Genomic DNA, 21,251 nt, shown 5'->3' with positions numbered 1-21,251 from the left:
TCCCCCTCTTTCTAATCACATGCCTTCTTTATCAGATATGTCGGTATATTTTTAGTTTGTCACCTCAGTCTCTACCATTCTTATGGTGCCAGCTTTATTTCTCTTTCAATTATGATTAATCCACTTTATATTCATGTTTGCCCGATGCGATCAGATGTTCTATCAATATTTTCAAGGTTTGGAATTTTTTTTGGTTGCGTTATTAGGTGATGTAAAAGAAAACAAAAACAATGATTTGGTTTGTTCTGAGATTTTGTCTATAATAATTGTTTGAGCAGCACTAGTAAGGTATATTTGTATATGAAAGTTGCTGGTTTGTATGATACCAAGTTATGGTTATTTGTGCAGTGTGATGTTTGAATAACATATTGTTTCTATGTTGAAGACTGTAAGCAGTTATTTCTTAAGGTACAAGGTCTGATGCTGGTTTTTTGTTACCCTACATGTAATTCATTTTAATAAGGACATAGGTATATGTATGCTGATTTATGATGTTAATTGGAGAAAGTACACTGTATATTGTAAAAGCTTCGTTTGTTTGTTAGGTGACTTAATTGCGTAATTGTTGCGATATGTAAAACTGTTAATTTTTGTATAATTGCTGCAAGGAAGAAAGAAGTGATTACGCCAGTTAAGGTGTTGTTGAATTAATATGCAATAGCGCCATCTATGATAATAAGCAGTATAACTGCGACTTGTACTACTACCATGGTTCGTTGAATAAATGCTCCTCCAAGTATCAACAAACTAACGTTGTGTTTCTCCTTAATTGCGCTGCTCTTTGTGATGAATGAATGAAGTCGGCTCTTTTATGTGGTCATGAGTTGTGATTACCAGTTACTCACTCTCCTGACCTCCATTTGATGTCCTAAGTGTTTTGCTACCTTCTTGTACAATATACATATGCGAGAGGCGAGAGGGGGCAGTATCGACACACAACATTACTCACTTAGAGTTGGAATCAAATTGGGGTCATTTTAATTTGGAGGCAGATGCACAACTGATTGAGCCAAATCGCCGCCTGCAGTTAGTTCATGTGCTACTCAAAGAAACCAGAAGTGTTCATGTGAATGAAGTTTTTCTCAAAATTTGCGAGAGGCCAAGATTCACAAAATTAAGATGCAAGCAAAAGTTCTTGTCTACACTGTATGCATTAATTGCCGGTGGTAATTTACAAAAAATTCATGCCGTGAATATTTCTGGTTTTACAAGTATAATATGTCTTCTGTGGCAATACACCGACGTGGGCAATATACGTTCCCTTTATCGCTGACAAATGAAGTCACATCTTATCTTAAAGTGAGTAACTGCATGCTTACAGAATCATAATACTGCTGATTCCTACAGTTACACTGTTGGGTACACCAATGCGGATGGAACTGGGGGTGAAGAGGTGCCATCACAGAGTAGTGCAGAGTACACTTTTAGTGGATTGGACCCTGGTACAGAATACATCTTCTATGTCATACCAGATGGGAGAAGTCGACAGCAGAGGTCTCAGTTTACCAGTGAGTCCTTTGAGTGTACTAAAACCTTGAGTATTTTGTTTGCTGTATTTGTAGAATATTCTTGAAACATGCCCTCTGCAAAATATTTGTATTTTTTGTCACTCCGACTTTGATTTACTGTTGTTTAAATGTAAATTTTAGAGAGTATAAAAAACTGGCCTAAAATAGACTAGTCAATCACCTGATTTTTCCAATGAAACGATCGCACTGTTGATATTTATATATATATTTTTTTTTTTTGCAATTATTTTACATCTTGAACAATCCTGATATGCAATGTGTGCACATGATCAACGAACTGATCGAAATGGAATCTCGATATTATTTGTAAAATCGTATGCATATGGCTAGAACATGTACACATCAGTACCGTCGCTTACAGAGCAGAACTTAAGCGCACGGAGCACAAGTGCCAAATTGTTATAGAGGCACAATTGTATGATCTGATTTATCAAAATATGTAAACTTTCAGGGTTTTAGTACACTTTAATTCTTCTTAGGTCTGGTCTGTGTCTTGAATTGGAAGTTTCATAAAGTAAATTACTATGTGTGTAGTACATTAAGAAGATGTTATCTTATGTAAAATGTATGTGTTCAATGAAAATTTTGATATAAGCAATTAGCTGTCAATGGAATGACAAGTGTTGGCCTTGAACCACATTTGCGGCAAAATAGTTTCGAATATCTCAATTAGAACTGTTGACTCATGTACTGCATTTAATATTTACACTTTATGATGTCAAACCTTCTGACATATGGTGTGCTGCTGCCTCAAGTTAATGAATGATCCTGCTGCAGTAAATCAGTTGATCAGTCTTGCCTTGCTCAGATTTATCCGATAGTAGTTTGTTATCTTGCCTAGAAAGCACATAGTCCTATGGTAGACAACGAAGAGAGTTACATGTACAAATTTCCGGATTTGCGATGTGTAGTGTACACTCATTTGTCTGACACACTCGATACTTCTTTGCGTATATTGCATATTTTTATACGTCAAGTGCTAAACAATTTCTCCCTCTTGTTCCCCAGGACCGGAGCCTCCTGTTCAGCTCACCTTTGACACGATCACTACTGATGAAATCAGCATATCGTGGCTTAGACCCACCAATGGTGGGGTGGATCGCTACAGGGTTGATTATACCCCTGGTGGTGGGGTACCACAGTCTGGGCATATCGTAGATCACCAGGATGGACAGCCTGCACAAAACTTGACCATCTCTGGATTGACTGCCATAACAGAATACACTTTTAGTATTTACTCTCTTATCGGTGGTGAAAACCTGGAAAGTGCAACAGCGTTGTCCCAAGATACAGGTGGGTCTCAGTTTTCCAGCATCCTTTTCCATTGTTTCATGCCATATATATATATATATATATATATATATATATATATATATATTCATTGTACACGATACATGTATCATGATTTCATGTATAACACTACTCATAAAAGTACTCTGTTGTGGAAATATCCATGATTTCATGAGAGCATGTCGAGTGGTCTAGGAAATCAGGGTTTCGAGAAAACCACCTTCAAAATTTTCCTTCCGATGCAATCGTGATCAAGGGCACTTAAGACAGTTTTCACCTCTGGACAATAGGAGGTAATGGTGGTGTACGTGGTGTAGATCTGATGTGTGCTGTTTCATTTGTAGGAAAATTCCATTAAAATTCATCTGTTTGATTAGTGCATTATGCCCAAATATCATATCCTGGGTTTGAGTGCTCTTCTGTAACTATTTGTGACATCTTTTTGGAGGAACCTAGCACAAGAAAGTGATATTTTAGCTTATCTCCGAGTCAACCTCAACAGAATGTTCAGCCCACATTTGATGTCATGGTCCCACATATTGATATTTGTGACCTGTTCAGCCATACCAAATTAGGCTACTGGTACTGGTAATGAGAGTATAAAGCTTTGCCACTGTATCTCTGACATCAGGACATGGCTTCCTTGCAATCGATGACCTCAGACTTCAAGTATATCCTGTTGCATTTTTTCACAATTGTCTGACTATTCTTTAGCAGATTTTATCACCTTTACTTCAAGATTGAAAACTGGGAAAGGCCCACTCATCTTTAACATACAGTACATGCAGTGCATTGTACTCATGACCACTTCCAAAGAGCTTATGGACTGTGTGTGTATGTCCCTTGCCACTAGTCACCCTCCATCTACCCAAGGAAAGTAGTTCCAACCGCCTTCTACCAAAAGGCTGATCATTTTATATTGTGGATTTTACCAGCTCTTCATAAGATTAAAACTGGAAAATGCCCACTCATCTCTACAATACATGCAATGTATTGTACACTGTCACTGCATGGTGGACTGTGAGTGTTTGCCGTTTGCTTTTATTCACCCTTCGTCTACCAAGAGCTTGAGGCAGTAGGTTATGTTATATTCAGCTTAAGTTGTGTTATGCACCTTAGGTACAATATGTTGCCTCGAATCAGTTTCTTGTTTTTATTAGCCTTAATTGTCAATGTACTCTACATGCATTAAGATAGGTCGCATGCTACTTGGCCTGATGCAAGATAATCTACATGTAGATTACGGGAAGCAAGCATTACGAATTCACTCCATGTATTCCATGAAAATTAGGAAGTCATCCTTGCAGCTTTCAAACTCAGAAGCCACTTTGAGTTCTCGTGAAACCAACACGTTACTATACATCAGTCTCCTCTTGCTTGCTAATGCTGCCCATGTTGAACTCAATCCGGTCCCAAGAGCTCCAAAGTGCCCCTGCCAGTTAGGTGATCGGCTGTGACATGGAGACAACGAGGCGTAGCCTGTGATGTCTGCCAGTACGTGTTGGTATCATGTAGACTGCATGCACATGGCTACACCTGTCTACGATGCCCTTGGTCACAGTAATGTATCATATGGCACTGTGTAAATTGTGGGATGCCACAGTTCTCAACCAGCCTCTTCGAGTCATTCATCATCGAAACTACCAACACTTTTTCTGGTTTATCCTCGGAGAGTGACACGTCACTCAGTTCCATCGACAGTCCAGGCTCTCCAGTTGCCACTTCCTCTCCTGTGCCGAGGAAACAGCTAGATGGGAACAAGAACACGCACAAGCAGATGAAAATCTTGAACGTCAGAGTGTTAAGAACAAGAAGGAAGAGATCTGCAACTTGATTTGATTCATCAACACCAGACATAATCATCGGCACCGAAACTTGGCTCAATGATAGCATCCACAACTTTGAGATCTTCCCACCTAACTATGACGTGATACGCAAAGATAGAGAAGACGGCTACGGTGGGGTCCTCATAGCTATTTCTAGGGATTATAGCTATGAGCAGTTACCATATAACACAGATTGTGAGGCTGTTTTCATTAAACTCAAAATGATTGGGAATCAAGAACTCATTATAGGATCTGCATACCGTCCACCTTCAAGCTCTATCCACTACACTGAGGATATGTGCCGCCTTTTTGCCAATCTTGAGAAATCCCACAAGAAAGCTGTTGTCTGGATTGGTGGTGATTTTAACTTGCCCGATATAGATTGGAACTCCCACACCGTTAAAGGGAACCAAAACCTGCTTGCTTTAAATAGGCATTTTCTTGACTACTTGGCTGGAAGTGGGATGCAGCAGATTGTGAATTTCTCTACAAGAAATAATAACACTCTTGACTTGTTCTTGTCTAACAGACCATCGCTGATAAACAGATGCACAAGTCTTCCAGGTATAAGTGACCATGACATTGTGATTGTAGAATCAGACGCCATAGCACCCCCAGGAGGAACAAACCTGTAAGACGGAAAATCCACTTGTGGAAACATGCTTCCAGTCTGGAGATGAAGGAAGATTGTACAGGATTCCAGAATGAGTTTATCAACAGACATTCTTCATCCAGTGATGTTGCTGAAATGTGGTGCGACATCAAGAACTTCTTCCTTAAACTTCTTGAAAAACATGTGCCTTCAAAAATGACTTCCACAAGATTTGATCAGCCATGGATCACAATTTGACCAGTCAAGCGGCTCACCAGAAGGAAGAAGCGCAGCTACCTGCATGCCACAAGGAGTAGAAAGGAAAATGACTTCCACAAATACCAGAGTCTGAAGAAGCAGTGTAGAGCAGCCTGCAAAGAAGCCTACAATGACTACATCACTAACATCATCAGTCCAGATGCCACCCACAACCCAAAGCGCTTCTTGTCCTTTATTAACAGCAAGCGGTGTGACACCACAGGCATTGCCCCACTCAAGGGGCAAGATGGCATAACCTACTCTGATAGTCAAAAGAAAGCAGACATCTTGAATGACCAATTCTTATCAGTGTTTAACCATGATGAGGATCCATCTTGCATGGTAAACAAAGGCCCCAGTCCTTACCTAGCAATGAAGAACGTTGTAGTGTCAGAAAGTGGTGTGTTTAAACTTCTCTCAAATCTTCAGGTCCACAAGGCAACTGGTAACGACGACATCCCAGGGAAATTGTTGAAAGATCTTGCAGCAAAACTTACTCCTGTATTTACACTGTTCTTTCAGACATCCTTGGATAAGGGTGAAGTTCCTGATGATTGGAGGGAAGCCAATGTTTTGCCCATCTATGAGAAAGGTGAAAGAAACCACCCAGGTAACTACAGACCAATCTCCCTAACATCTATCTCTTGTAAAATACTGGAACACATCGTATGCAGCTCCATCATGGACCACCTAGACAGCCACAATGTCCTGCATGATGCACAACATACTTCCGCAAGAAACGATTGTGTGAAACCCAGCTCATTCTTGCTGTTCAAGATCTGGCTAAAGGAATTGATGCACGGGAACAACACAATGTCACCCTACTTGATTTCTCCAAAGCATTCGACATAGTCCCACACCAAAGACTGCTATACAAATTACAGTTTTGGAATCCGGGGCTTGTTGCATGAGTGGATAGCCGCCTTCCTGCAGAACCGCACTCAGCAGGTGATCCTTGAGGGGACATCCTCGAAAATCATTGACGTTACATCTTGGGTGCCACAAGGCAGTGTCCTTGGACCACTGATGTTTCTCCTTTACATCAATGGTTTGCCAGAGTACTTGACTTCTGACACGAGAGTACGTCTGTTCGTGGATGACTGCATGCTGTATCGCAAAATCACCTCAGAACAGGATTCTTCTGCACTGCAGCAAGACCTAAATGCTTTGCAGCAATGGGAACAGGATTGGATTATGAAGTTTAATCCCCCAAAGTGTCAGGTTCTCACTGTGACCAAGAAACTGAAGCCTATCACTCAGCCCTACTGCCTCCATGGGTAGACACTTTTGAGGGCAGATACTGCAAAGTACCTTGGAGTCCACCTAATCAGAAACCTCAGCTGGAACCATCGTGTTGATACCTTAAGCAAGAAAGCAAACTCAACATCAGCTTTCCTCAGAAGGAACATCAACGCCTGCCCAAGGAAAATAAAATGTGTTACACAACTCTGTTGCGCCCTATCCTGGAATATGCCTGTACTGTCTGGGACCCCTCCACACAGGACAGTAGAACGTCACCAAACTAGAGATAGTCCAGTGACATTTCTCACGTTTTGTCCAGTGATGTTTCGCATGTTTTGTCCTTAGCGATTATCGATGGACAAGTAGTGTTACGCCAATGATTCACCAGCTGCATTGGCAAACACTTCAAGAACGCAGAGCTGAGCTGAAGGCAGTAATGATGTACAGGGTCATGAACTCCCTAGTGGACATCCCACGGACCTATACAGTATGGTACCTGCACCATCTCTGTACTTGCATCGTGGACATACCCTGAAACTTATTGTCCCTCACACAAGAACATTATGTTACCAATCATCATTCTTCCCAGATGCCATCCGATTGTGGAACAACCTTCCTCTGGATACTGTCAACTGCACCTCTCTAGATCTATTCAAAAAGAGGGTGCAGGACATACAACTGCGTCAACAACCAGGGGTGTTTTTAGCTGCACATAGTGATTTTGTAGACATTTTAATGACACTGTACACCTATATGCCTGCACCACACCTGCCCACACACTAGTGCGCTGATACACATTTAGTGGACTGTACTACCTGGAAGAAGAAGAACCTCTGTGATGTTCATTAAAGCTTAGCGCCAGCTGTCTACACACGACCAATCAGTAACCAGGATGCCACGCACTAACCAATAAGATCACTCCCTCATTGCTAGGGGCGGAATCTATCTATGACGCTAAATCCAAATCTCTTGACACTTCTCTGTTCTGTTGAAAGTCAGAAAATCAGTTTGCTTCAAACTTTTGGCAGATGATAGACAAAACATTAGACCACAAATTATGCCAAAGAACAGAAATTTGATTGTTTTGACCGATATTGATGATCTGACTTCAAATTCAATTTTCTTGGCGCAGCCGTCAGCGACTTTCAGATCCTTTTGTTGTGGGGGTCATATATACATGTATATATATATATTGTCCTGCAATTCAATGAAGTGATCAATGTATTTCAGTGGTGTTCATGAATGATTGGAATGAAGGAGCTTTCATATTCTGTCATTTCTTTCCCTAGCCATTGATGTGAACACAAAGTTGATATAGCTTTGACCTAATTCTGTAAATGTCTCTTTCTCCTTAAATGATTCTTTGGTATAACCATTCCTATGAAAATATTATGCCAGAGGAGAGTTTCAATTTTGGGATGCAATTTTATGTAATTCTCAAACCTGAAGTCTATTATTCATACTTTCCAAAGTGCAAGAAGATAAAGTACTGTAGATTTTCAGTACTGGTATGATGTCCTCAAAAGTTATCATATCTTGTGAATTAAAGTTAAAGCTTTCCATGGTGTAAATGAAGTTAATGGCCTTTATATTTATAAATCATATCCCACAGTGGCTGACCATTAACATTGCCACTTCAGAAAGGAAGGATATGCGTGCATTGTGTATCATGGCAGCAGGCACACAAGCTATCACTGCTCAGTTGACTTTGTGTGATAGAGTGCTTGCCATGCTGGCCATGGTTTACTACAGGCCAATACTGTTACAATGACGTCCTTGGGTCCGGCAGTTTTCTTTCATCATACATTGTATTGAAATTCAGTCATCGTCAAACAGTTAAGTTAAAGATACAGCTTGTATATACATGTAGATGACTGTATTTATTTCATGCCATAGCATATCTTTTTTGGATCACCAAAATTTCAGATCTAAAGATTTCAGTGGCGCAAATTGGTCGCCAGACAAAAAAAAAGTAAGTGTCGATGGCAAGCCTCAGCATGTTACATCATCCACATGATAGCACACTGTGTGGTCTGTCCTAAGACTATGTCGGTGCACTCTATCGAAATGATGATGACGCTGTTTCCTCTCTTGTCAATCAGAATTTATGTACATTCTTCCTGTCACCACCCCTCTCCCTTTAATACTTCAATCCAGGTACAACAATCATTCTTCGCATTTTGGAGATGGACCCCAGCACATCCTTCACCGTGCAATGGGACGTCTTGCCCCCGGGAGACTTCAATCAATACTTTATAAGCTTCAGCCCTGACCACAATGACAGGCCCATCAGCTCGCAGCAGTCACCACAAGTCATATCTGTCAGCTCCCTCGGTGATGATGCGCAGGGTTCACTTTTCATCTACGGCCTCAATCCTGGAGAGTTGTACACAGTCAACTTGAAAACACGCCTGAATGGAGAGGATACAGATGATGGTATCGGACGCATCTCGTACAGAACAGGTACTTTTGTATAAACAACAATAACAACAACAACAAATAGAATGTGATGATTAAAGGAGATCTAGGGATGATTTCTCAGACTTTTACATTTAAACAACAGTTTAGACTTTTAGTGATTTGGATGAGGAATACAAGAATGTTTCCAAAATTTATAACAAATTGCAACGAACAAAGATGATGACATAGCAGCTTCACCATTAACCGTGTGTTCAGAAAATCCCCCGCTTTGCGGGGAATGTCCCATTTGCCAGGACTTTTTCCGGCAAGCCCATCATCTGAACGCTTGGCTGAGACATCCCCCCTCCCCTGGCAAGCTTGTCAAGTCCGGCAACAAATTCTGGTGGGGGACTGACCTTGATCTCTGGCACAGCTGTTTTCCTTATAAGTGCGCATGCTTGAATTGTGGTGGCGAAGAACTACTACACACGTTTGTATTTGCAATCGCGCACCCTACAGCACCACGTACGGTGACCTAACACACAGCTGAAATCACCAGCCCAGATTTTGTCCCCCCGGCCCTTTCAGTTGGGGGAATTCAGTGCATGTGTGAATAGTCGGCCGAAAAAAAGTTACATTTCTCCAAACTTCACCTGCAAACAGGTGATCATCTGAACGCAGGGACAGAATGCATGAGTTGGACTCAAGGAAGCAGAACAAAAGAAGAAGGCATGCATATATCCTCCAAAAGTGAACTTGTTATGCAAGTAATTTGTAATGGGACTGCACTAGTGCTCATTGGGTTTTTTTTTTAAATACATGTTTGTGAGCCTCCTACATCATCAACATTGTTTATGTGAAATTTATTTAAGATTTTTTCAGACTATAGATTCTTCTGCTCAAGGACCACAATGTATTCCACAAATCTATACATGGAGCTGTCAATTTATGTAGTCCATGATGTGAAATTATGAAAATCGTCTGGAGTGCCCCTTTAACAAAGACAGCAGTGATTACAATGGGGCATGTAATGGTGGTGATGATCATGATGGCTATGTTGACTGATGCCTTGAATGATTATGAAATCTATGCTGAATGGCAGCAATGGATCATAGTATCCACATGAAACATTTAACTTATGTTAGATTTCTCCAGTTCGGTCTATATTCGGCTTTCGGCGGTACGTAGCTGCTCCTTAGTAGGGAGAGGTAGCTTGTCATGATCATGGTTGCAGCTGTGTCTCTCCTCCCATAGTCTACATCTGACCACCTGTGGGGATTCACTCAAGGGTTGGACCGTGTAAAGGAAACTTTTCCTTGATTTGAGCCATTTGTAGGCTGGTTGGGAGCCGTAGCATGGGTGGCGGCAGTCCTGACTTAATTTGTCTTCATGTCATTGTGTGTTCCCGCATTGCCTTTCACCGATAGTTACATCATGTCATCTGTTAGTAGGAGATCTATTCCTTTAACTTTGATTGAATGTGATTTTGAGGCTACTTTGGTTTGCATAGTTGTTTCAGTGACTTGTATTTTCTTACACATGCTTGTCATCCACAAGCTCATCAACAAAATCAAGGTCTTGCAGTGACTGTAAGAAGGTCTGTCATACACCTCTCCTTTAATCCTCTGTTATCCACTGTATTTTACCTATCCCATCACAATGTTGAACAGTAGAATGTGAATAGATATATGGACTGAAATCTAATTGTGATAGATTTTTTTTTTCTAGATTATCATAACATGAATACTAAGGTTCTGTTCTGCCTGAAATAGAATTAGACTGCAAAAATTCTGTTTAATACTATTTTTGATTATACCAAATGTAAAAAGTGCAAATGTCCTTGACTTTTAATTGATGTACTTATTTTGAATAATGACAGGTTGTGTTTAATGTAATATATAAGTCTTCATGCATGTGCATAGGGTTGATATCATATGCCAAATGTGTTATCAAACTGCACATATCAAGAAAAGAAAAAAAGCTGGCATGTGGTGGTGTTGTTATTGTAGGTCGTGTTATAAAAACACAATCAGAAGCACAAATGTAATCTTTCCAATTTGCTTAATTCTTCTTCTTCCAGCACCTCTTCCCGTTGGCGATGTATCGGTCACGACCACTGACGATACAGTCACCCTCGACTGGGCTGACGTGGACTCTGTAATGAATGGCTACGTGATTGAGCAGACTCCTATGGAAGGTAGCACACCTCCCGAAGTGACCACCTCAGAGGTCACCGCCAGTAGTTTAGCACCGGGCAAGGAGTATGTCTTTAACATCTACACTTTGAGCAGCTACCCAGACAACATTGAAAGGCGGATGAGTGAACCACAGACTGTTGTCGCATACACAAGTACGTATTCAACTTTCTGGTATTGTTCCACTTGCGCAGGGACATTTGACATTTGTTGTAAGGAGCAGAGTCTGTGGCATCAGAATTTTTGTGTCTTCATATCAATTAGGAAAAAGCCTCAAAAGACATTATTCTGTTTAAGGATATGTTGCCAGATTGTTTGCTTTGTGATTTAGTCAGAATGAAGTTAAATATTTGAAAACAAATGATATGTATAAGGAAAACCAAGAAAAATGATTACTTCATAGATTTTTATTGGACTGTTTGTACACATCATTCTAAGAACTAGACCCATTGATATTTGATTACTCACTGCCATTTTTCTTGTCTGCTTTTTCTAGATCCTCGGGGTCCACAGAATCTCATTGTCTCTGATGTCGGGGATGATGAGTTCACACTGACATGGTCGCCCCCTGTCGAGGTCAATTATCCAATTGCGTACTTCCGTCTGGATCTCATTCCTGATGAACCGCCCTTCCCTCTCAGTAAGTTTCACGCTCTATCGATGATGGACAAGCAATGTCTCTCAACATGACAACAATTGAATGAATGTGTGAACATCTCAGAATTGAATTGCCTGAAACCTTGACTTTGCTGGTTATACAGCAAAGAATTTGTAAATCATTACCAGTAAATAGTTGTATCGCAGGACAGAATGTGACACTCTGATGCATGCACTTTATATGAATTCTTCCCTCTTAGTAGGTTTCAAATCCTATGTATGTGTATATTAATACATATCTCTCAATATGACAATAATGCATGGATATGTGAAAATCTCATACTTTAAGTGATATTGTAATTTAACTGTAGGATTAACAAACTATTAAATAGTGTTATCTCGGGACAGTACTATATCACACTGATATGTACACTTAAGGAGGGGGTATCTCACTGAGCGGCAAATGTTAGTGTGCCACATTATTCTGAGACAGCAACATAGTCATGCTTTGGGAAAACATTCTGTTTTTCAAAACTATGTAATGTTTAAAGATTTTTGATACCGTGGACATGTAATAAGCAACGTTGTAGAGAAAATGCCAAGCTTTGCTGTGATGTAAATGGTATGTCAAATCTATGATTGTTTATTCTGTCAAATGACCAATAGCTACACTAACTGTTATTGTAGAGGCATGACTTTTGTACACAAAACAGTAAAATTGACTAAAAATTTACTCGCAAATCACCACATTTGTATAATGCAAGCAACAGGAATGGAATCGTAAGAAACGCTTTCATTGTACTGTGGCATTTGGCAATTTGGCAATCAGTTTGGGTGGGTTCATGCATTTGAGCAGAATGTGCGAACTTGGCATGCCGTCGATCGTGTGAGTCGGACGTGTGATGTGGCACATAAAGAGTTCATTTCCATCATGGCAGTGATCATTTGAGATGTTGGTTTGTGTCACGTAACCAGGAATCAACAGCACAAGACAAGAATGGGAGATACATGATGGGCTGACCTCAGGGAGAGAATACAGTGTAGAATTGAGGTCTGTTCTTGAAGCTACGACTGGAAGCCTGATAGAGAGCATGCCTGCTCGATCGGACGAATTCCTTCTAGGTAACATTCACAGATTATCATGCTGAGTAAAATAGTGGGTCCTAGAAAATGGCTGCCCAGTCATGCACCTTTCAGCTTTTGTGTCTAGTTTTGTCTGCTAATTCTATCTATTTATTTGTTTTTCATTCATCAACTTTGCACCACTCTGCACTGAATTGCTTGGTTTAGGCCTGATGTGCATTGTGTAAGATTTACTGTAAAAGTGGAAGTTTTGCAGAACATTTCTAAAGGCATTTATTCCCCTTAATATGTAGTTATGATGTTACATGGTTTTATGACAGTTTGCTATAAATCAAAGTTAATCAACTGCAAATAAGGAATCTCTGACTTTGAAAACATATCCGTGTCATTCATTTTATTTTAAGTTCATTCATATTTTGTTAGGGTAAAACGTAGTGAAAGCAAACTGCTGTTACAGATTTCCTGTCCAGTAAATTTGGGCTTCACCATTAATCTGCCATAAAAACAATGTGAGTGTCAATATTATCGCATCTAAGTGATGAACACTTAGTCTGTGCAAACATGATCCTTCAGTATAAAGGATACCGAAGTTAAAGGGATCGTATAGTTTTGGTTGAGACCTATAATGTCAGGTTTATAATTTTGTGAGATAATGAGAAATCTCCTATGAAATATGAAAGCGCATGTTATTCCAAGGAGGATTCAACATTTATTTGATCAAAATTTGTCTTGAAATGGCTGAGATATAATCCAAAAAAGCGATCCTAATAAGATTGACTGGCCAAAAACCAGTACTGTACAGTTCTTTAGATTGTTAATTTTAAAGGCGTATGTAAATATCTTGGTTTTTGTTTGTCTGTTCAGCTCCTAGACCACCTTCGGGTCTCAGCACACCATATGTAACCACCAACGAGACCAGAGTGGAGTGGACTCTCTCCAACACTGACTATACTGAATTCCGAGTGAGACTTTTGAAGCACTTTTAATTCCGAATATATTGCACATAAGGATTTTTTTCTTTTTATTCACAAATAATTTGAGACCACACTTAGTGTCAGAAAAAAAAAATTAACTTAATGTGGGACGTTCTTATAATCATTGGGCATGGAGATACACATATTTTGAATATGCACCGTTTCTCCACTGACTGAATCTTTAATTTGCAACATTCTGCACAAACAAGGAAATCATGGCTTCTTTCGTGGTGCTTTGTTCTTCTGTTTAAAAGCAGTTGTAAAAATCTGTTGCTGAACAGTTCTAAAAGTTTGGCTGAAAATTTTCTTGTCTAAATTTCTCTGTTGTAAGTATGCATAAGCCTCTTCTGTATCATATGATATCAAGTATAAATAAAGCCTTGTCAAATGTATGCCACATTCCTGTTCCAAAAACTGAACTGGTTCCAAAAACTGAACTGGATCTTAAAGAGAACTTATATTGGAACTGCTGCAAATTGAGTTTTCATGCTGTTTAGTGAATTTTATTATTTCCTCAATATTATGCCACAGGCGTGTCTGCATGAAAAAAATATTTGTTAATGTGCTATTCAAATGTTTATTCATTGTATGTATATTTCATGCACACTTTACAAGAAGTAGAATGAGATATTTGTTATTTGCATGTACATACTGTAAAAGTGGAAATTTTCGCGGTGTTGAAATTTTCGCGCATTTCGCGCAACCAGAAACTAGCGCGAAAATAAAAACACGCGAATACTTTTGCTTGTCATACGTTCCTGTGCGTGATGTCTTGATTCCGCGGAATCAAAAACACGCGAAATTCTTCTGACCCGGCCTAGCGCGAAAAATTAGTCGCGCGAAAATATCCACTTTTACAGTACTTGTTTCATTTTAACAAAATTGGTAATAAGCATATCTTTTTGTCAAATGTATATCACATCATGATTTCAACTAAGCACCTCATTGTACATCTTATTTTCTATCAAATTAAATGCATATCCTTGGAGCACACAGTTGGAGCACACATCTATTCTTGTAGCATACACATTTTCAGTAATAACAATTAATCAACAGTAACCAATGCCATATTTCCCCATCCATTTGCTAAAGGTTTCATATGGAGAAGATGTTTCCCAGAACGTCATTAGTGCCACGCCTGTGGAGCCGTTCATCTTGCTGACCAATCTATCACCAGCCACTGTGTACTCCTTTTCGGTCACTACTGTGTCCCGAGGCACTGAAAATCCATCACTGGTCAAAACCAGTGCCACTTCCTTGACCACTACAGTCAGTACAAGTGAGTTTGTTTGTTTGTTTGTTTTTCACAGTCATCTGTGAAAAATGAACAGCATTTCTCTACAAGAAGTGTACAATGTATGAAGTTTTTGTGTGCTACCCTAAAGCTCACTCTCATAATGCTTGCTTTATTCTCTGTTTTCATGCTTCTCCTCTTCAATTTATTACAGCACACAGGATTGTCTAAATAATTCTTGCAAGGCTATACATTGTCCATTCTATTGATTTGCTTTTGCATTTGATTTCAGATTGAAATGAAGAAGGAACCATTAGTTATTTCTTCTTTTCAGGTGTATACATTAGGGAAAATTCCATGCATGGAGATACATGTACAGCATAATGTCAGAATCTCATATACGGTATGTCCCCCCAAAAATTACAACGGGGCCCTCCGCAATGATATCTTTAAAAATAGTGAATCAATCTAAATACAAATTCAGGGTATGAAACTATAACTCATTGCCCACATCTTACAGAAAACCCCATTCGATTTGCTTCAGTGGTCAAAGAGAAATGAGGAATTTTGTAGAGGATGTCGGGAATCTCTTCTGTCCAAATTCTGTCTATTATTCACACACAAGAGCATTGAATTGCTAAAACTGGAAGAATCAGACTCATGACATGCTTTACAACAATCGACATTTCTCTGTGACCGCTTAACCAAATTGAATGGAGTTTTCTGCAAAATAGAGCTAAGATGTTATATTTTAAGACCCTGAAGTAGCCCTTGGACAGGTTGATCATATGAGGTGTTATCAATTCGAAAATCTGATCGTAATTTTTGGGGCGACTTACTGCAGAAGGTCCCAAAAAAATTACAATCAGATATTCGCATTGATAATGCCCAATATGATTAATTTTTTTAATGCTACTTCAGGGTCCTAAAACATAACATTTTAGCTCTATTATGCAGAATTCCCCATTCGATTTGGTTAAGCGGTCACAGAGAAATGTGGATTGTTGTAAAGCATGTCATGAATCGGATTCTTCCAACTTTAGCATTTTGATGATCTTGTGTGTGAATAATAGACAGAACTTGGACAGAAGAGATTCCCGACATCCTCTACAAAATTCTGTACCTGGTATTTCTCTTTGACCAATGAAGCAAATCGAGTGGGGTTTTCTGTTAGATGTGGGCAATGAGTTATAGTTTCATACCCTGAATTTGTATTTAGATTGATTCACTATTTTTTAAGATATCATTGCGGAGGGCCCTGTTGTAATTTTTTTGGGGACATACTGTATACACTCTTACCAGTGTAAATTCTTCATGCTTAACTCATTGTTCACAGCATTCTGTATTTCCAGTCATGTATGAGAAGTGGTAAAATGTGCTTGTAAAGGTCAGAGGTTTTGGAGAAGCTGCGTCATTGTTGCCCTTTTGTATGTTTTAATGCAAAACAGAGTCGGCTGTGCCACAGGACCTGGAGCCGTCCGCAGTGACCAGCACAACCATCACTGTGGTCTGGGTTGCCCCCGACAACGACGTGTCCCAATACCACATCGTTGCCAAGGATGAAGCCGGAAATGATGTCTCTGACACACTGGTGAGTGCAAGTAAAATATTAAAATGATAGTAAAAGGATTAATCGATTGAAAATTGATACAATACAATACAATACAATACAATACAATACAATACAATACAATACAATACAATCTGATCATTTATATATATCGCTCTTACACAGTCAATGACTGGTTTCACAGCACTTCACAGCAAAATTCAGTCACAGATTAGCATTAAAAAGAAAAGTCTTAAGATTCTTCTTGAAGACATCAAGGGATGGGGAAATGCGGACGAACCGTGGTAGATCGTTCCACAATCACAGTGCAGCTGTCACAAAATTATTGTCCCCCGCTCTACTGTTGATGAATATCTTCTCTATATATCAAATATAATTGTATAGAAAGCACCAACTGACATATATTTCATCACCATCATTTTGTCATTTATTGGCAATCAGACAAATTGAGGGGCCACAAGTGAGTTGCAAGCAAGCAGGAATTGTCATATAGCAGAAATACCTCAGTGTGAATTCATATGGGAGGAGACGGCTTTATTCGATGAATGCAATGAAATTGAGTACAACAGATTAATCTACCTTCACCCACTGAGAATGGTCTGATTTTTCTGTAAGATGCATTTCCCTTAGACACCTGCCTGGGTATAATCGGGAATGGTCTTTATTGCGTTAAGCAAAATTGACAAACTATAAAGCAGTTATGACCATTTGAATGTCATTAAAGGAGCTAATTTCCCATTTGTCTTTGTCGTGACATGTGGATTTCTTTCATATTTGTTATTTACAAAATATGTTTACATGTCAAAAAACATTGACTTCACACTGTGGCTTGAAAATAGGTGTGTAAAGCTGTACAAACTTGTTTTAGTTTTTTTATGTATTTCAGGGACCTTTTAACTTCTAACACACAGGAAGACACCTATATGGAAACTGAGTGAAGTGTAAGCAATGTTGTAAGCATGAGACCAAGAATGGTATTTTCTAAGCTGATCAAAGGATACGATACCAATTTGTAAAGTTGAAATCATCAAATGACTTCATGATCGATGTGTAAAAACTTCATATTTTCAGGCTTTGTTTTTTTTTTTTCTTTTTAATTCATGAGCTGTCCTTCCTTTCATGTGAATATTTGTAGGAAACAACGTTTTGTTTAAACTTTCAAAACTTAATCATCATTTTATGGTAGATGTAAGAGAATAAGTGTTGATTTTTAGCCTAGAAAAGATGGAAACATGAGAATAAGTATGTATAATTTTTACGGCGTTTTAAGAATAAAAGCTTTAAACACAGATTGTGTCATCATCATAAACAGTGAGTCACCTTGGCATTACATCAAATGTCTTGTCATCTCTCGTTTGCAGATTCCGGGCGATCAGACCAGCTACACAGTTGAAGGGCTGACGCCATTTTCACAATACACCATCACAGTAGCAGCACGGTTTAATGGGCAGGACAGTGATACTGTGGAAAGGACACAGAGAACATTCCCAGGAAGTATGTTCATTATCCCTTCATTGCCCTTGTATTCTATGATTTTCAGTTGCTCTCTTTCATCTCAATAAGCAACATAGGGGCTGATCCTCCATGCTTGAAGCATACAAGTAAATCCATGCCATAGACTCCACTCCAAGCTGTTCATCACAATTTGACATTTATCGTAACACTCTTTTGCTTTGAAGCAAAGGAGAACTCCGGATGATTTTCAGACTTTTACTTGTGAACAACTATGAATTGATTATACTGGGTACAGAATTTCAGAATTGATAGTGATTGGGATAATGGACAAGAATGTTTTAAAAATTCATAACACATCACAGTGAACAAGAACGATGACATAGCAGCTTCACCACAAGAATGCATGAGTAGAGGCTCAATAATCAGAACAAAAGAAGAAAACACGCATAAATTCTACACAAGTGACCTTTTAAGCAAATGTATTCTAATGAATTACGTGCCACATTTCTGAAATATCTTAGCCTCCTACTCATGCATTTTTATGGTGAAGCTGCGATGTCATCATCTTTGTTCAGTGAACTTTGTTTCAGGTTTTCAAAGTATTGGTTTCCCTGCTCAAGGACCACAATAAATTCTACCACTCTGTACATGGAGCTGTCTTGATATTCTGTAAAAAGCTGAGGAAATACAAGCACATGATGGTTGTGTCTCTCCCAGTTATTGTCTGTGCAAGAATGTCCCCACTTGATTTATCGTAATTGTTTTTACCATAGATATAGTCATTTACATGCAAAATGATACAAACAAGACTTATTGTTATCATTGAGCCTTTCTATAGCTTAATCTTTTTTTCATATGTCACTTTCTCATGTGTACCTTCAGTTTGTTTAAATGTTCTGTGAACGACCCCATTGATAGTGAAGATTGTGTTTGATACATTTCCAGCGCCATCACAAGTGGTGAATCCACAATCCAGTGTGACATCTCCAAACTCTGTCCAGCTGAGTTGGTCTCCTCCTGCGTCAGCCAATGGTATCCTTGAGGCATACATCATTCAAGTCCTTGGAACCAGCCTCTCCAGTGGTGATAACGTAAGACCAAATTATCAATTGGCATAGTAGATAAGACTCCTGATTCCCAAACGGAGGACTTGAATTTGAACCCACTCAGTGCTTACATCCTTGGACAAGATGTTTTTACCCACTATGTCCCTCTCGACCCAGGTTTATAAATGGGTATCTGATAACTCTGGGGTAATAATAATGACAGGGCCCTCTGGTTGAGCAGTGGCAACACTGAAGAGGCTACCCAGGTTAAATAAGACATTAATATTAGTATTGTTATTATTATTATTATTATTATTATTATCATTATTATTATTATTATTGTTGTTGTTGTTGTTGTTGTTGTTGTTATTGTTGTGCAAATCTTATAGTCATATGTATTAATCTGAGCAGCTAATATTATACAAATGATGCACAGGATAGAGTGTGTGCGCCTCGTGCATGTCGCACCATTGTCAATACTCTCGAGCGCGCCGCACCTTCACTAACGCCACGAAATAATCCTGTGCATCATTTGTTTTATAAAATGGGTCGAAAACTAACAGCATTATTCACGTACCTTTGTGGGTCAATACCAGTCAGCTACATGTAGCACTCGCTCAAAAGTCAAGATGTCCGAAGATGTTCGTCCCAAACATTTACGCACGTCGCACTCGGAAATCCCGCACATAAGTACTGTACGTACGTATAAGAGTATACGTACGCCACGTGTTATGCACAAGAAAGGCCGCCGGCTGTTGTGCCAGTCTGCGGCCCGAACTATAGAAGTTGTTTACAGGATTGACAGCGCGTATAGTAGCGCGTGACGCACTTGTAACAACTGATTGAGTGCGCACTGCTAGCGTAAACATTGTGACGTACGTCAGGCCAGGGAGGTGGAAGAGAGACTCTTCTTAGTGCATTTACTAAGAAATTAATGCACGCACACGTGACTCATTTCAGCGCTTCCAATTGGCTACATTCTTGAACCCATTTTATAATATACAAATGATGCACAGGATAGAGTGTGTTTGTCAATGCTCGAGAGTGCGCCGCACCTTCACTAACGCCACGAAATAATCCTGTGCATCATTTGTTTTATAAAATGGGTCGAAAACTAACGGCATTATTCACGTACCTTTGTGGGTCAATACCAGTCAGCTACATGTAGCACTCGCTCAAAAGTCAAGATGTCCGAAGATATTCGTCCCAAACATTTACGCACGTCGCACTCGGAAATCCCGCACGTAAGTACTGTACGTACGTATAAGAGTATACGTACGCCACGTGTTATGCACAAGAAAGGCCGCCGGCTGTTGTGCCAGTCTGCGGCCCGAACTATAGAAGTTGTTTACAGGATTGACAGCGCGTATAGTAGCGCGTGACGCACTTGTAACAACTGATTGAGTGCGCACTGCTAGCGTAAACATTGTGACGTACGTCAGGCCAGGGAGGTGGAAGAGAGACTCTTCTTAGTGCATTTACTAAGAAATTAATGCACGCACACGTGACTCATTTCAGCGCTTCCAATTGGCTACATTCTTGAACCCATTTTATAATATACAAATGATGCACAGGATAGAGTGTGTTTGTCAATGCTCGAGAGTGCGCCGCACCTTCACTAACGCCACGAAATAATCCTGTGCATCATTTGTTTTATAAAATGGGTCGAAAACTAACGGCATTATTCACGTACCTTTGTGGGTCAATACCAGTCAGCTACATGTAGCACTCGCTCAAAAGTCAAGATGTCCGAAGATATTCGTCCCAAACATTTACGCACGTCGCACTCGGAAATCCCGCACGTAAGTACTGTACGTACGTATAAGAGTATACGTACGCCACGTGTTATGCACAAGAAAGGCCGCCGGCTGTTGTGCCAGCCTGCGGCCCGAACTAGAAGTTGTTTACAGGATTGACAGCGCGTATAGTAGCGCGTGACGCACTTGTAACAACTGATTGA

The 21,251-nt window shown here is 39.7% G+C and overlaps 1 protein-coding gene across 1 annotated transcript in view; it reads left to right on the top strand.

Moving 5' to 3' along the window:
* LOC140228924 (uncharacterized) overlaps positions 1-21,251 on the top strand; it is a 160,034-nt gene that overhangs the window by 114,882 nt on the left and 23,901 nt on the right. Inside the window, exons 75-87 of the mRNA XM_072309190.1 lie at positions 1,348-1,508; positions 2,538-2,822; positions 4,673-4,840; positions 5,500-6,105; positions 8,895-9,200; positions 11,218-11,487; positions 11,829-11,972; positions 12,905-13,051; positions 13,877-13,974; positions 15,079-15,265; positions 16,669-16,811; positions 18,152-18,284; positions 19,191-19,336. Of these exons, the coding sequence (XP_072165291.1) occupies positions 1,348-1,508; positions 2,538-2,822; positions 4,673-4,840; positions 5,500-6,105; positions 8,895-9,200; positions 11,218-11,487; positions 11,829-11,972; positions 12,905-13,051; positions 13,877-13,974; positions 15,079-15,265; positions 16,669-16,811; positions 18,152-18,284; positions 19,191-19,336 (2,794 nt within the window). The remainder of the gene's footprint in view (positions 1-1,347; positions 1,509-2,537; positions 2,823-4,672; positions 4,841-5,499; positions 6,106-8,894; positions 9,201-11,217; positions 11,488-11,828; positions 11,973-12,904; positions 13,052-13,876; positions 13,975-15,078; positions 15,266-16,668; positions 16,812-18,151; positions 18,285-19,190; positions 19,337-21,251) is intronic.

The sequence above is a fragment of the Diadema setosum genome, chromosome 5, assembly GCF_964275005.1.
Source record: "Diadema setosum chromosome 5, eeDiaSeto1, whole genome shotgun sequence".
NCBI lineage: Eukaryota > Metazoa > Echinodermata > Echinoidea > Diadematoida > Diadematidae > Diadema > Diadema setosum.
This window is presented reverse-complemented; position numbering and strand designations above follow the sequence as displayed.